This window comes from Megalobrama amblycephala, linkage group LG3 (genome assembly GCF_018812025.1).
Source record: "Megalobrama amblycephala isolate DHTTF-2021 linkage group LG3, ASM1881202v1, whole genome shotgun sequence".
Classification (NCBI taxonomy): domain Eukaryota; kingdom Metazoa; phylum Chordata; class Actinopteri; order Cypriniformes; family Xenocyprididae; genus Megalobrama; species Megalobrama amblycephala.
In genome coordinates, this window is record NC_063046.1 from 47,389,177 (window position 1) to 47,407,207 (window position 18,031).

Consider the following 18,031-nt stretch of genomic DNA (forward strand, 5'->3'; position numbering starts at 1 on the left):
TTTATTGGAAATGGATAATAATTAAACTTCTTATTCTATTAGGGAAATATCATATACATAAAGCAAAATGTATATCGACTGTACCAAATGGTAGACTATTTTTTTCCACTGATTTGAAGATTTTTTATGACTCTCTCAATACAGAACAATCGAAAAGCTGTTAAGACATCTAAACTGTTGAAAAGGATAATGTAATAGAAACATGATTGATTTGTGATATAAGATACAGAAATTTAATTTAATTTAATTGTTTTATATATTCAGATGTCTTTGTATTCCCCTACTGTTGTTTCAATAAAAAATAAATAAATAAATAAAAGACCTATATATTAAAAATATATAAATTGGAGGCGAGTGCTCGTGATTTGGGGTGGGCTTTGTGACGTCACCGTTACAGACGCATGTTTGCGGAAGTGATCAGAGGACGAAGGTTGTGCAGGCGTGATGGAGGTATGTAACGGTGTCTCCTGCACAAATATTTCAACAAACAGTTACAATGTTAATTGCGCAGAGTACATATATTAAAATGTTGTCTCTGTCATGATTGTGAAACAGTGTGTAACGTAACTGTTGAGTAGTGACTGACTGACTGACAGGAGACATGCGAAGGTTTGAAGTGTATTATTTTTATACGATTGGTGCAGGTGCGAAGGAAATTATTGAACTCAGTTGATAAGTGTGTGGACGAGGCTCTGGAGGGTCTCGTGAGGAGTAACGGGGATCTGGTGCTGCTGCGGGGGCACAGAGTTGTGCTGCGGTCAGATCTGGAGAGCATTAAGGGAAAGGTAGCGCTCCTGTCCGGAGGAGGATCTGGCCATGAACCCGCACATGCAGGTAATGCATGATACATCAGCCCCTCCCCTAGTCTGGCTCGCTCTCTTGTCTCGCTGGCACAGAAACATGTTCATGCTCTATTAGCATTTATAGACCTTATGCGCCAGACCTTATGCGCCATCTTTATAATGTTTTTGAACTTCTGCTTTTGCTGTAGCTCCTATATATTTCTATGGCATCGCTGTCAAAGAATAATTAGCTGGTGAAGTGAAGATTTACTTGTTGTAGAGTTAATGAAAGTTTCATGAGCACTGTAATGTTTAAAGCATACGTCTTAAAGTTCACCCAAAAATGAAAAATCTCTCATTAATTACTCACCCTCATGCCATTCCACACCCGTAAGACCTTCATTCATCTTCTGAACACAAATTAAGATATTTTTGATGAAATCCGATGGCTCAGTGAGGCCTGCATCGCCAGCAATAACACTCCCTTTTTCAATGTGCAGAAAGCTACTAAAAACATGTTTAAAACAGTTCACGTGACTACAGTGGTTCAACCTTAAAGGTGATACAGAGGATCTTTTCCTCGACTGAGAAACCAAAGACTGTTAGTGAGTTTTTGAAATGAGCGCATGTGTAAGAACAGCCCCCCTCCTTCACAGCTCATTTCGAGGGAACGCCTCCCAAAACTCGTGCACGAGTATTGGAACACGAGTGTTTACCACCAGCATTCGCTGTGTCGTGTTAGTGGATTCATTATGTCGGACTCGCAGGTAACTCATAATCTGCAGTTGGTACTCCTGTCTCCGGACGAAAACATTGCATGCAGCGCCTGTGGAGTGTGGAAAGTTACTGGAGCGCGCAGCCGTGCTTGTCTCTCACAAGGAACGTCATGGCAGTGATTGACAAGCCAGAGGGCCAATCGTTTACGAGATGATCGCGTAAACGATTGGCTGATGTTTTTAAGGCCCTACCTCGTGCACAGATGATGTATATTAATATTATTCCTTTCAGTGCACCTAATAAATAGTCTTGTCAGTTAGTAAAGACAGTTTCAAGTAATATTGCAAAAATGTATAAAACAAAACATCCTCTTTAGCACCTTTAATGTTATGAAACTAGAATACTTTTTGTGCGCCAAAAATAACAAAAGAGGGACTAGGGCTGGGCGATATATGGCATGCGATTCTCACGCGCATTTCGTCAGTAAAGCCGGTTCCCTGATTACCGCTAAATCGCCATCACCTGCTTTCAAACGGAGCGCCATTTAACAGACAGAGCCGTAGTTCACTGATAAGCCACGCAATATCACGTTCATATCGCAGATGAATCGCCTTTGATAATGAACGCGATATTTGCGTGGCTTATCAGTGAACTACGGCTCTGTCTGTTAAATGGCGCTTCATTTGAAAGCAGGTGATGGCGATTTAGCGGTAATCAGGGAACCAGCTTTACTGACAATGCGCGTGAGAATCGCATGCGATATATCGCCCAGCCCTAAGAGGGACTATATCCCACAATATCTAGTGATGGGTGATTTCAAAACGCTGCTTCATGAAGTTTTACAAATCTTTTTTTTCTCGAATCAGTGGTTCGGAACGCCAGTAAACGAGGCTTTGTTACGTCATAAGAGTTTTGAAACTTCTATAGTTCACGTGATTCTGGCAGTTTGATACGCGCTCTGAACCACTGTTTTAAATATGTTTTTAGTAGCTTTCTGGGCATTGAACAAGGGATTGTTATTGCTGCCGATGCAGGCCTCACTGAGCCATCGGATTTCATCAAAAATATCTTAATTTGTGTTCCGAAGATGAACGAAGGTGTTACGGGTGTGGAGCGACATGAGGGTGAGTAATTACTTTAACAAATGTCAGTAGAACGGGAAGACTTTAAAATGATCAGTTCATTCATAAATACGTAAGATCACTGTAGAAATACAAACCGGAAGACAAAAACAACGAGCGCAGAGCTAAAAAGGGGTGGGGCTACGTAAGATCTATCCACCTTATTCATGACTAGCCTACTGCGTTTCGAATTATGGGTTGCACTTCCAGTTTGGGGAACTTCCATTTAAAAAGACTGAAACGAATCATTTCATATCATAAGGTTACCCTACAAATAAAGCTTATCCGTCAATTTTTCTTTCATGTTTTATTTTCAGACATTGTGAGAATAACGTAACACTTGGTATTTTAACGTAACAAGAATATGTTACAAGAATATTGTACCCAGTTTTTTTTTTAAAAAAACGTATTATTGCGTTCATAGACTGAGCCTTTCACTGACTGTTTACAGCTAAATGGAAGTTACACCCATAATTCACGCAAAGCGTCATGGGGCGTAGGAATCAGGTGGATACTCCTCTACAAAATACCATAAATACCGTAATTACTACAGTGCTTTTGTCATAACTGTATTTAAAAGGAAAAAACTTGATTTAGCTCTGTAAATTACACCCCAAACGTTTGAACGGTAATGTACTTTTATGCATCTGGCAGATGCTTTTAGCAAACGTGACTCGCATATGAACAGTGTAACAGTTCTTGCAATCGAACCTATGACCTAGTGCCATGCTGTACTTGAGCTTCAGAACTGTTTCACATTTGACAAGTCTCACTCTCGTTCAGGTTACATTGGCATGGGGATGCTGTCTGGAGCTGTGGCGGGAGCTGTATTCGCGTCCCCTCCTCCAGGCAGTGTGCTGGCTGCCATTCTGACTCTGTGGAAGGGAGGCGCTTCAGGAGTCCTGCTCATCGTGAAGAACTACACGGGTGACCGTCTAAACTTTGGCATAGCTGTTGAACAGGCCAGATCACAGGGCCTCCAGGTGGACATGGTGATTGTGGCCGATGACTGCGCCTTCGCTCAGCCCAGCAAGGCCGGCAGGAGAGGCATTTGTGGAACTGTGTTCATTCATAAGGTACTATAATGAGCTTGACATGGCTATGTTAATCAATTGCATCATCAATCAAATAAAAAAAATAAAAATAATAATAATAATAAATTTGTTTTTTAGCTAGCTGGAGCTCTGGCAGAGAAAGGCTGTCCTTTGGATGAAATTGTTGCATGGGTGAACAAAGCAACAAAAAATATTGGTGAGAAATATTGGATAAAAAGATGGCTTTTATAGCTTAAAGCTACAATATGTACAATTTTTGCAGTAAAATATCCAAAAACCTTTAAAATCTCATTCATGAACATGATTTCCATCCTGATTCTTTTCCACTGACTGTGAGGTTAAGAGGACATCTCTCAAGATTACGCACTCAAACTCAGCGTCATCAAGCTACGGCTTTGTTTTGAATAGGCGACCTCTAGCGGCAAAAAATTTACATATTGTAGCTTTAAATGATTTAGTTCTACATAAAACTTTCCAATGTGAAAGTCCAGCCATTGTCCTATGTAAAAATGGTAACACTTTACAAAAATGTTTCATTAGTTAACATGAACTAAAGAATGAACAATACTTCTACAGCATTTGTTGCTCTTAGTTCATGTTAATTTCAGCATTTACTAATACATTATTAAAATCAAATGGATTTGTTAACATTAGTGAATGCACTGTGAACTCACATGAACAAACAATAAACAGCTGGATTAATTAATTAACTAATGTTAAAAATGAGACCTAACTGTAAAGTGTTACCATAAAAATATATATTTTTATGGTGTTTCGACAGGCACAATGGGTGTTAGTCTGTCTCCATGCAGTGTGCCCGGATGCCTTCCAACTTTCCAGCTTCCACCAGGAGAGATGGAGCTGGGACTGGGTAGGAGAGATTTATAACAAAAAGAGTAAAGATAAAAAACATTTTTTTTAATTAATTATCAGTAAGTGTGTGTTTGTGTGTATAAAAAATATATATATATATATGTTATTTATTTATATAATTTTATAATAAATATATTTAGGCTATATTGTATTTATTTAACAAAATTAAAAACAGTTATATTATTAGAATTTAAAACAACTATTCTCTATATGAATATATTGTAAAATATAATTTATTCCTGTGATGGAAAAGGTGAATTTTCAGCATCATATTGGTGCTCAAGAAACATTTCTGATTATTATCAATGTTAAAAACAGTTGTGCTGCTTAATATTTTGTTGCTTAATGTGATACTTTTTTTTAAATAGAAAGTTCAAAAGCATTTATTTATTTATTTAAACAGCATTTATTTTAAATTAGAAGTCTTTTATAACATTATAAATGTCTTTACTGTCACTTTTGATTAATTTCATGTGTCAGTTTCTTGCAAAAATCTTACTGATTCCAAATGTTTGAACAATAGTGTGTTAATATATATTATATTTATATATTTAAATTATTTACTGTACATTTATTTGTCTAGGGATCCATGGAGAACCCGGTATTAAGAGATCAAAAGTGAGTCTTTTCAACATGCCGATCATCCAATCCTACAATAAAGAGCAATGTATGGTCCTTTGAGATTGATGGTTTTGAGTGTTTTTAGGTGGCCTCAGCTGATGAAGTTGTGAAAACTATAATAAGTCACATGACTGATTCCTCGAGCAAATCACATCTGTCCCTGAAGTCAGGTATGATGTGTAACAGGGTTGAATCTGAAGGTGTCTGTTCACATGAACGTGTATTCAACAATGTATTTCTCTAACAGGAGACAAGGTGGTGCTGTGCGTGAATAATCTTGGTGGTCTCTCATGTTTGGAAATGGCTGTAGTTTCCAAAGCAGCTGTACATTGCCTAGGTGAGACTCAAGTAGCACAACACTATTTAACATTCAGCTTACATCTTTTTTTCTTTTTTACAACTTACAACTCATTCAACTTTCTTTCCTTTTTTTATAAGAAGAAAATAAATGATCTTATTATATGCAAATATTTGTAGTTCATTATACTGTTAAGAAATTAGATGTCTTCAACTGGTCTTGACTGTTTCTGATTCGATTCGCTCCTTTTCAGAGGAGCGTGGTGTGCTGGTTGTCAGGGTGATGTCGGGATCATTCATGACATCACTGGAGATGGCGGGAATGTCTCTTTCTTTAATGAAGGTTGATGAAGAGGTGCTCAGACTGTTTGGTGAGTTCACTTTAAATCCAATTTTACAAGCATACTTGCCTATATATAAAGTGCAGTGTATGTGAAGTGTCACTGATTTGTCTTTCTCAGATGCTAAAACCACAGCCCCAGCCTGGCCAAACCTCAGCCCGACCTCTGTGAGTGGGAGGAACCTGTTCATGGAACCTGCAGAAAAACTTGCCGCAGCTTCAGATAAATATAATGACGGTAAATTTAAAATTTAAAGTAGCTGTTTTCTATTTTAATATATTTTAAAATGGAATTTATTCCTGTGATGACAAAGATGAAGCAGGATTCTTTGATGACTAGAAAATTCAAAAGAACAGCATTGAAAAATATTTTGTAACATTATAAATGTCTTTACTGTCACTTTTGATCAATTTAAAGGTGCCCTAGAATTAAAAATTTAATTTACCTCGGCATAGTTGAATAACAAGAGTTCAGTACATGGAAATGACATACAGTGAGTCTCAAACTCCATTATTTCCTCCTTCTTATATAAATCTCATTTGTTTAAAAGACCTCAGAAGAACAGGCGAATCTCAACATAACACCGACTGTTACGTAACAGTCGGGATCATTAATATTTACGCCCCCAATATTTGCATATGCCAGCTCATGTTCAAAGCATTAGACAAGGGCCGGATCTCTGGATGTGCACAGTTAAATCATCAGACTAGGTAAGCAAGCAAGAACAATATGTAAAAATGGCCGATGGAGCGTTAATAACCGACATGATCCATGATAGCATGATATTTTTATTGATATTTGTAAATTGTCTTTCTAAATGTTTCGTTAGCATGTTGCTAATGTACTGTTAAATGTGGTTAGATGTAATAAATGTGGTTTCTTACTGTATTCACGGAGACAAGAGCCATCGCTGTTTTCATTTTTAAACACTTGCAGTCTGTATAATTCATAAACACAACTTCATTCTTTATAAATCTCTCCAACAGTGTAGCACTAGCCGTTAGCCATGGAGCACAGCCTCAAATTCATTCAGAATCAAATGTAAACAATATAACAGTATACAATACTAACATGATCCGACACATGCATGCAGTATGCATGACGAACACTTTGTAAAGATCCATTTGAGGGTTATATTAGCTGTGTAAACTTTGTTTAGGCACTGTTTAAAGCAAGCGCGAGCTCCGTGGGTGGGGAGCACAAGATTTAAAGGGGCCGCACAGCATAAATCGGCTCATATTTAATGATGCCCCAAAATAGGCAGTTAAAAAAATTAATAAAAAAAAAATAAGAAGTTTTGAGCTGAAACTTCAGACACATTCAGGGGACACCTTAGACTTATATTACATCTTGTAAAAAAACATTCGATGGCACCTTTAATATATATACATGTTGAAAGTATTAATAAATCTTACTTGGCAAAAATCTTACTTGAATGGTATTGTATGTTTACTGAAATACTAAAGCACTTGATGAACACAGTGATACTGCTTCATAGGCTCGCTTTCCTCCGTCATTCGCCTGGTTTTGGAGTCGGTGTGCAAGATCCTCCTGCAGCGCCAAGAGGAACTCAATGCTTTGGACCGCGCAGCAGGGGATGGAGATTGTGGGAGCACACATGCTCTTGCAGCTAATGGTAAAACTTTTTCAACATTCTAACAATGCACATATTATTTAAACCAACATATTACTTAATTTTATGTTCATAAATAATGCTGTTAAAATGTTTTCCTTCACAATGTCGTCTACTTCAGCCATTCAGGAGTGGCTCCAGACCAGTAGAATCCCTGGCAACCTTGGCCAGCTTCTTGCAGATCTGGCTCTGTTGGTCCAGGATAGGATGGGAGGATCATCAGGGGCGGTATGTGCATTTACATCAGGTTCAGAGACACTTGAAGTCCTAAACCAATGCTTGATAGCTGATAAATTAGTCTAAAGACCCATTCACACCAAGAACGATAACTATATTAGTGTCCACACCAGCAGACAATATCGCACTGTTTATTCTAAGCACTCGCTGCAGTTAAGTCATCTGTCGCTTTAAATGCTCAAGCTCTTAAAGTGGGGTGGATTCTGATTGGCTGATTGTTTGGTCTGCACCAAAGAAGAAAATGAAACATTTAGTCCTGGTTCACTTACTATTCACACTGTCATTTTTAATACCGAACCTAAATATACAAAACAACAACAAAAAAATAACAGCCTTTATGTGTATTTTGTGATTAAACTTACCAAGAATCCAATGCTGTGAGATGGGCTAAATGCGCTCGTTGTATGCATGGACATATGATGGTATTTTTACCAGCTGAGAATTTGTGAAGAGCTTATAAAATGTTAAAAGAAGTAAAAGCAGCGGAAAGAATTCTTCCGTTGCACATAAACGAAGATCTGCTGCAAGGAGATGTTTCTGACACCTGTACCAAACTGTAACAGGCAGCGTAGCTCCTATGATGAGGAGAACCAGGTGTGCTTGAGCATGCTGTTCTTTTAGGGTCACATCTTGTGACATTACCTCCTGTTTTTGGTTTGTTTAGATGTGTTTGTCTTTGTTGGATTCATATTCCAGTCAACCACATCACAGTTCGCTTGGAAGTGGACCGAGACCCACCTTTTATCGATCCACTAGTTTGGTGTTCACCAGGGTTTCGAATAGCAGCATTTAAACTTTTTCAGATGAACCGCACTAGCAGAGCAATTGCACCAGAGTTTGTTTTAATCAAACCAGACGTGCCAAGTGTGAACACACCCTAACAAGATGAAAACAAAATGATTACGAATTTCTCATGAAATAATCAATTGATCCGTTATCTTTTTCTCCCCAGTTATATTGCTTGTTTTTGTCCGCGGCTGCCCCTCATCTCAAACAAAACTGTGATGGTGCTGCTTGGGCCAAGGCATTGCATGCTGGGACAGAGGCCATGAAGAGGTCAGTGTGACACCAGTATTAGATGAACACATTCTGAATTGTTTTTCTTTATACTTTAGTATTTTCAGTATATTTGAAGTTGCCAAGTTTACAGTTTGGCACAGTGTATAAAGTATGAAGATGTGTGTCATTTTATTGCAAATTTGTTCCTTTTCTGACAGATATGGAGGTGCTGAACCAGGAGATCGGACCATGGTATGATTGAGAGAGAAATTAAGAGTCAAATTCTAGTTATAGTAGTCATTGTTGTACACAAATTGGTAATCTCTGTTCTTTAATTAGTAAATAGTAAACGCAGATTAGCTAATATATGCATGAATTACACTAGCGTTCAAAAGTTTGGAAAAAAAAAAAAGTCTCTTATGCTCATCAAGGCTGCATTTATTTTACCATAATTAAAAACAGTAAAATTGTGAAATTTTTGTGATTTTAAAATATTTTTTTTATTTATTTGAATATATTTTAAAATATAATTCATTCCTCTGATGCAAAGCTGAATTTTCAGCATCATTACTCTAGTCTTCAGTCACATGATCCATCAGAAATCATTCTAATATGCTGATTTGCTACTCAAGAAACATTTATTATCATTATCAATGTTGAAATCAGTTGTGCTACTCAGTATTTTTGTGGAAGCTGTGATATTTATTTGAAATATGAATTCTTTTGTAAAATTATAAATGTCTTTACTGTCACTTTTGACCAATTTAATGCATCCTCGCTGAATAAAAGTATTAATTTCTTTAAAAAAAATAAAATAAACTTACATTTGAACATTAGTGTAGTTCCCTGTTTACCTGAATAGTTTATTGTAGGTACATGAACAGTATTTTGGATAAATATGTATATTGACAAACCATGCTGTTTATATCCATGTATATCAATGATTGATCTGCTTGAGCAGTGTTTTTGAAATAATTAACCTGCAAATCTTATCCTTGGACCTTCATTAAATCCAATCTTTTAATATGTGCAAATCATTGATAAAACTGACCTTATGTGTTATCTTTAGGGCCCAAGCGAAAATTCGCGCAGGGCCCTCTTGTTCTTCTAAGGATTATTATTATTTTTTTTTTTTTTTTTTTTTTTTTTATTTTTTTTCCGTCTTCCGGGGCTTTTTGGGGCCTTAACATGCTCAAAAACTCTTGAAAATTGGCACACACATTGGAATCCGCGGCCATTAGGACGCCGGAGAGGCTGGTACCCGGGCGTGGCAGGGGGGCTCGACAGCGCCCCCTTGAAAAAAGTCTGAAAATTTGGTCCATATATTAAACACGCTTGCACGTATTAGTATGAAACTCAGTACACATATAGACCTCATCGGGCCGAACAACTTTCGTGCTCTAAGTTAAACACCACGCCAACAGGAAGTCAGCTATTAAGGGTTGTTTGAAAAACGCATGCTCTGGAATTTGATATACTCCTCCTAGACGATTAATCCGATCGCCACCAAACTCGGTCAGCATGAAGTCAAGACACTGATGATTAAAAATTGCCAGGGGATTTTTGATATCTCGAACGGTTTGGCCGTGGCGAGGCAACGAATTTATGGCGAGAAAAAGGAAACAGGAAATGTGTTATAACGTCTGCATACATATATTGATCTTTATGAACTTCACGAGTGTGTTCGTTATAGGAGTCTGATCACATGGATGTGACTATTGTGAGTCAAAGTTATAGCGCCACCAACTGGCAGCAGGAAGTGTATCACTTTTTGAAATGTTTTGAGATCACCCTCTTATTTTTACCTGATTTGCTTCAAACTTCATCAGTGTAATGTCAATACACAGCAGATGTAGACCTATGACAGGATTTTGATATTTGAAATATTGTTGCCATGGCAACAGGTCAAAACTGTAATAATATTCTTGAGTGTTTTTGAGGCTCTTAACATGCTTCAAATTGCATGAAACTCGACACACACATCAATATTGTCAACCAGTAGACATGGACAAAGCCATAGAAATGGGCGTGGTGGAGGGGCTCAGTAGCGCCACCTTTTGACAAAAGTGGGGGGTTAGTTTTTCCTACAATCACCAAACTCGGTACACATATTGTTCTCATCAAGCCGGACAATTTTCTAATTTACATTCATTAGCTCCGACCAACAGGAAGTCAGCTATTTTGGTTTGAATGTTAATTTTTTGAAAAAACAGGCTATGAATTTTATACTACTGCTCCTACAGGTTTATCCAATTTACACCAAACTTTTTTAACTTGTTGCTAAACACATTGAAGTTGTTTAATTGCAAACGGATTTTGGATATCTCAAACGGTTTGGCCGTGGCGAGGCAACGAATTTATGGCAAGAAAAGGGAAACAAAGTGTTATAACTTCTGCATACATTAATTGATTTTGATGAAACTTCGGCTTAGTCTTCGTTGTACAAGGCTGATCACATGGATGTGACTATTGTGATTCAAAGTAATAGCGCCACCAACTGGAAGCAGAAAATGTGTCACTTTTAGCATACATTGAGATCACCCTCTTATTTTTACCTGATTTGCTTCAAAATTCATCAGAATAATGTTAAAACTTGGCACATGTAATACTTTGAAAATGGGCAGGGAGGAGGGGCTCTATAGCAGCACCTTGTAGTGCAGTAAATGTGGAGCGAATTTGACATAGTCCTTTGATGTTTAACCGTTTTAAATGCCTATTGCCCGCTGTGCACAGTTGCCCTGAAGCCACCGGGGTGGCGGTGCCACCGGGCTTGGGCCCGCCATCGCTGCTCGTTATTATTTTTTTATTTTTTTATTTTTTTATTTTTTTTCCGTCTTCCGGGGCTTTTTGGGGGCCTTAACATGCTCAAAAACTCTTGAAAATTGGCACACACATTGGAATCCGCGGCCATTAGGACGCCGGAGAGGCTGGTACCCGGGCGTGGCAGGGGGCTCGACAGCGCCCCCTTGAAAAAAGTCTGAAAATTTGGTCCATATATTAAACACGCTTGCACGTATTAGTATGAAACTCAGTACACATATAGACCTCATCGGGCCGAACAACTTTCGTGCTCTAAGTTAAACACCACGCCAACAGGAAGTCAGCTATTAAGGGTTGTTTGAAAAACGCATGCTCTGGAATTTGATATACTCCTCCTAGACGATTAATCCGATCGCCACCAAACTCGGTCAGCATGAAGTCAAGACACTGATGATTAAAAATTGCCAGGGGATTTTTGATATCTCGAACGGTTTGGCCGTGGCGAGCAACGAATTTATGGCGAGAAAAAGGAAACAGGAAATGTGTTATAACGTCTGCATACATATATTGATCTTTATGAAACTTCACGAGTGTGTTCGTTATAGGAGTCTGATCACATGGATGTGACTATTGTGAGTCAAAGTTATAGCGCCACCAACTGGCAGCAGGAAGTGTATCACTTTTTGAAATGTTTTGAGATCACCCTCTTATTTTTACCTGATTTGCTTCAAACTTCATCAGTGTAATGTCAATACACAGCAGATGTAGACCTATGACAGGATTTTTGATATTTGAAATATTGTTGCCATGGCAACAGGTCAAACTGTAATAATATTCTTGAGTGTTTTTGAGGCTCTTAACATGCTTCAAATTGCATGAAACTCGACACACACATCAATATTGTCAACCAGTAGACATGGACAAAGCCATAGAAATGGGCGTGGTGGAGGGGCTCAGTAGCGCCACCTTTTGACAAAAGTGGGGGGGTTAGTTTTTCCTACAATCACCAAACTCGGTACACATATTGTTCTCATCAAGCCGGACAATTTTCTAATTTACATTCATTAGCTCCGACCAACAGGAAGTCAGCTATTTTGGTTTGAATGTTAATTTTTTGAAAAAACAGGCTATGAATTTTATACTACTGCTCCTACAGGGTTTATCCAATTTACACCAAACTTTTTTAACTTGTTGCTAACACATTGAAGTTGTTTAATTGCAAACGGATTTTGGATATCTCAAACGGTTTGGCCGTGGCGAGGCAACGAATTTATGGCAAGAAAAGGGAAACAAAGTGTTATAACTTCTGCATACATTAATTGATTTTGATGAAACTTCGGCTTAGTCTTCGTTGTACAAGGCTGATCACATGGATGTGACTATTGTGATTCAAAGTAATAGCGCCACCAACTGGAAGCAGAAAATGTGTCACTTTCAGCATACATTGAGATCACCCTCTTATTTTTACCTGATTTGCTTCAAATTCATCAGAATAATGTTAAAACTTGGCACATGTAATCCTTTGAAAATGGGCAGGGAGGAGGGGCTCTATAGTGGCACCTTGTAGTGCAGTAAATGTGGAGTGAATTTGACATAGTCCTTTGATGTTTAACCGTTTTAAGTGCCTATTGCCCGCTGTGCACAGTTGCCCTGAAGCCACCGGGGTGGCGGTGCCACCGGGCTTGGGCCCGCCATCGCTGCTCGCAGCTATATTTATTATTTTTTTTTTTTTTTTTTTTTTTATTTTTTTCCGTCTTCCGGGGCTTTTTGGGGGCCTTAACATGCTCAAAAACTCTTGAAAATTGGCACACACATTGGAATCCGCGGCCATTAGGACGCCGGAGAGGCTGGTACCCGGGCGTGGCAGGGGGGCTCGACAGCGCCCCCTTGAAAAAAGTCTGAAAATTTGGTCCATATATTAAACACGCTTGCACGTATTAGTATGAAACTCAGTACACATATAGACCTCATCGGGCCGAACAACTTTCGTGCTCTAAGTTAAACACCACGCCAACAGGAAGTCAGCTATTAAGGGTTGTTTGAAAAACGCATGCTCTGGAATTTGATATACTCCTCCTAGACGATTAATCCGATCGCCACCAAACTCGGTCAGCATGAAGTCAAGACACTGATGATTAAAATTGCCAGGGGATTTTTGATATCTCGAACGGTTTGGCCGTGGCGAGGCAACGAATTTATGGCGAGAAAAAGGAAACAGGAAATGTGTTATAACGTCTGCATACATATATTGATCTTTATGAAACTTCACGAGTGTGTTCGTTATAGGAGTCTGATCACATGGATGTGACTATTGTGAGTCAAAGTTATAGCGCCACCAACTGGCAGCAGGAAGTGTATCACTTTTTGAAATGTTTTGAGATCACCCTCTTATTTTTACCTGATTTGCTTCAAACTTCATCAGTGTAATGTCAATACACAGCAGATGTAGACCTATGACAGGATTTTTGATATTGAAATATTGTTGCCATGGCAACAGGTCAAACTGTAATAATATTCTTGAGTGTTTTTGAGGCTCTTAACATGCTTCAAATTGCATGAAACTCGACACACACATCAATATTGTCAACCAGTAGACATGGACAAAGCCATAGAAATGGGCGTGGTGGAGGGCTCAGTAGCGCCACCTTTTGACAAAAGTGGGGGGTTAGTTTTTCCTACAATCACCAAACTCGGTACACATATTGTTCTCATCAAGCCGGACAATTTTCTAATTTACATTCATTAGCTCCGACCAACAGGAAGTCAGCTATTTTGGTTTGAATGTTAATTTTTTGAAAAACAGGCTATGAATTTTATACTACTGCTCCTACAGGGTTTATCCAATTTACACCAAACTTTTTTAACTTGTTGCTAACACATTGAAGTTGTTTAATTGCAAACGGATTTTGGATATCTCAAACGGTTTGGCCGTGGCGAGGCAACGAATTTATGGCAAGAAAAGGGAAACAAAGTGTTATAACTTCTGCATACATTAATTGATTTTGATGAAACTTCGGCTTAGTCTTCGTTGTACAAGGCTGATCACATGGATGTGACTATTGTGATTCAAAGTAATAGCGCCACCAACTGGAAGCAGAAAATGTGTCACTTTCAGCATACATTGAGATCACCCTCTTATTTTTACCTGATTTGCTTCAAAATTCATCAGAATAATGTTAAAACTTGGCACATGTAATCCTTTGAAAATGGGCAGGGAGGAGGGCTCTATAGTGGCACTTGTAGTGCAGTAAATGTGGAGTGAATTTGACATAGTCCTTTGATGTTTAACCGTTTTAAGTGCCTATTGCCCGCTGTGCACAGTTGCCCTGAAGCCACCGGGGTGGCGGTGCCACCGGGCTTGGGCCCGCCATCGCTGCTCGCAGCTATATTTATTATTTTTTTTATTTTTTTTTTTTTTTTTTTTTCCGTCTTCCGGGGCTTTTTGGGGGCCTTAACATGCTCAAAAACTCTTGAAAATTGGCACACACATTGGAATCCGCGGCCATTAGGACGCCGGAGAGGCTGGTACCCGGGCGTGGCAGGGGGCTCGACAGCGCCCCCTTGAAAAAAGTCTGAAAATTTGGTCCATATATTAAACACGCTTGCACGTATTAGTATGAAACTCAGTACACATATAGACCTCATCGGGCCGAACAACTTTCGTGCTCTAAGTTAAACACCACGCCAACAGGAAGTCAGCTATTAAGGGTTGTTTGAAAAACGCATGCTCTGGAATTTGATATACTCCTCCTAGACGATTAATCCGATCGCCACCAAACTCGGTCAGCATGAAGTCAAGACACTGATGATTAAAAATTGCCAGGGGATTTTTGATATCTCGAACGGTTTGGCCGTGGCGAGGCAACGAATTTATGGCGAGAAAAAGGAAACAGGAAATGTGTTATAACGTCTGCATACATATATTGATCTTTATGAAACTTCACGAGTGTGTTCGTTATAGGAGTCTGATCACATGGATGTGACTATTGTGAGTCAAAGTTATAGCGCCACCAACTGGCAGCAGGAAGTGTATCACTTTTTGAAATGTTTTGAGATCACCCTCTTATTTTTACCTGATTTGCTTCAAACTTCATCAGTGTAATGTCAATACACAGCAGATGTAGACCTATGACAGGATTTTTGATATTTGAAATATTGTTGCCATGGCAACAGGTCAAACTGTAATAATATTCTTGAGTGTTTTTGAGGCTCTTAACATGCTTCAAATTGCATGAAACTCGACACACACATCAATATTGTCAACCAGTAGACATGGACAAAGCCATAGAAATGGGCGTGGTGGAGGGGCTCAGTAGCGCCACCTTTTGACAAAAGTGGGGGGGTTAGTTTTTCCTACAATCACCAAACTCGGTACACATATTGTTCTCATCAAGCCGGACAATTTTCTAATTTACATTCATTAGCTCCGACCAACAGGAAGTCAGCTATTTTGGTTTGAATGTTAATTTTTTGAAAAAACAGGCTATGAATTTTATACTACTGCTCCTACAGGGTTTATCCAATTTACACCAAACTTTTTTTAACTTGTTGCTAACACATTGAAGTTGTTTAATTGCAAACGGATTTTGGATATCTCAAACGGTTTGGCCGTGGCGAGGCAACGAATTTATGGCAAGAAAAGGGAAACAAAGTGTTATAACTTCTGCATACATTAATTGATTTTGATGAAACTTCGGCTTAGTCTTCGTTGTACAAGGCTGATCACATGGATGTGACTATTGTGATTCAAAGTAATAGCGCCACCAACTGGAAGCAGAAAATGTGTCACTTTCAGCATACATTGAGATCACCCTCTTATTTTTACCTGATTTGCTTCAAAATTCATCAGAATAATGTTAAAACTTGGCACATGTAATCCTTTGAAAATGGGCAGGGAGGAGGGGCTCTATAGTGGCACCTTGTAGTGCAGTAAATGTGGAGTGAATTTGACATAGTCCTTTGATGTTTAACCGTTTTAAGTGCCTATTGCCCGCTGTGCACAGTTGCCCTGAAGCCACCGGGGTGGCGGTGCCACCGGGCTTGGGCCCGCCATCGCTGCTCGCAGCTATATTTTAGCTTGATGCCCTATGCCCTGCTGTGGAGGAGTTGATGAAACTTTCCACAGCACCTCCTGATGGTCACATGGCTATACTACAAGCAGCAGTGGAGGTATGGACTGTCACTTTAGCAATTTTTTTCTTTTGCAGTTTTCTCAATTTCTTGCATCTATAATATTAGCCTCATGCCTATCTGTTACAGAAAGCAGATTTAGGAGCGGAATCTACCCGCAGTCTCACTGCAAGGGCTGGACGTGCCAGTTACGTTGCATCTGAACATCAGACCCAGCCTGACCCCGGTGCCGTGGCAGTAGCCGCCATTCTGAAGGCCATACTCCATTCTTTGAAGGAAGAGAGTTAAAGAAGCTTTTTAAACTACCCTATTATGCTATTTTAAAGGTTCCTAATTTCCTAATTTTGTTTTGGAGGTCTCCTACAATAGATTTACATGCATCCAAGGTTAAAAAAAAAAAAAAAAAAAAACTTTAATTTTCTTATAATATACATTGCACATGACCTAATTTCTCAAAGAGGATTCTCTCTCTCTAAACCCCTCCAACCCCTCTTCTGATTGGTCAGATGGTCCAGTCTGTTGTGATTGGTCTACGGCTTACAGAGAGGGTGTCAGAAACTAAATGCCAATTACCATATCTAAATTTCAGCTGCGGAGGCTTCCTCAGCACTTGATAAACAGCGATACGAACGATGGCGTCATTTTTTCCATATAAATTCCAGCGTGAGTCCTCATCCTTTTGAAGTGCAGCAAAGTAGATTCACAGAACCGAAAACAATGTCTTCTCGACATGACGACAACATGAACCAAACTTTTCCAGGCCTCAGCTACAACTACAGTATTTGAGGGTCAAAGTAGATGTTCGCTGGCAGCCAGTGAAGACCATATGCTGGCATTACATTGTTACATAGGTTTGTAACAGGAAGTGAGACTGTAATTGCTGATGACGCATTTCTGCAGTTCAGAATCGATTCTTTATTTTAGGAGACAATAACTTTATTTGTCGTGCACTTTGATCTTTAAAACTTTGCAGACCTTTACATTCACAAACAGCTGTAGTACACATTACATGAAAGGTAATATTCAAAAAAGCATAATAGGGGCACTTTAAGGAACAGTAAAGCAAAAGGTTATAAACAAAACACAAGAGTTTGCTAGCAATGATTTTTGCAGATCTTTAAGATGCTGTTTGATTTTTAAAAACATTAAAATACTTTATGTATATATACTGGGTCAATCATTTGTGTGGGTTTGGTCCAAGAAACCCGTTTAAAACGAGTCATAATTTGTGTATTGCAATTTGGTGCCACTAACTTCAGCTTTAATGAAAATAATGGAAATACTGAATAAATAATTAATCAATACACTGCCAATAACAAAACAATAAAAGTGACTAAGACCAAACATTGTTAAAATGAGAGGGCTTTGAATTTGAATTGTTCTTGTTTACTGTTGTAAACAATTATGCTAATTTCAGTATTGTAAAATGAATAAATGTAACTAATAAAAACTGCTATATTTTAAT

General features: G+C 38.7%; 1 protein-coding gene across 1 annotated transcript; it reads left to right on the plus strand.

Moving 5' to 3' along the window:
• Nucleotides 1–315: 315 nt before the first annotated feature.
• On the plus strand, nucleotides 316–18,030 carry tkfc (triokinase/FMN cyclase). Its single transcript, XM_048185772.1, has 16 exons — nucleotides 316–450; nucleotides 645–834; nucleotides 3,404–3,696; nucleotides 3,793–3,871; nucleotides 4,457–4,546; nucleotides 5,132–5,166; nucleotides 5,255–5,339; nucleotides 5,417–5,506; nucleotides 5,721–5,837; nucleotides 5,928–6,044; nucleotides 7,306–7,443; nucleotides 7,562–7,668; nucleotides 8,630–8,733; nucleotides 8,895–8,928; nucleotides 16,513–16,605; nucleotides 16,696–18,030. The coding sequence occupies exons 1-16, from the start codon at nucleotides 445–447 to the stop codon at nucleotides 16,852–16,854; spliced, it is 1,737 nt and encodes a 578-aa protein (XP_048041729.1). The 5' UTR covers nucleotides 316–444; the 3' UTR covers nucleotides 16,855–18,030.
• The last annotated feature ends 1 nt before the right edge of the window (nucleotide 18,031 follows it).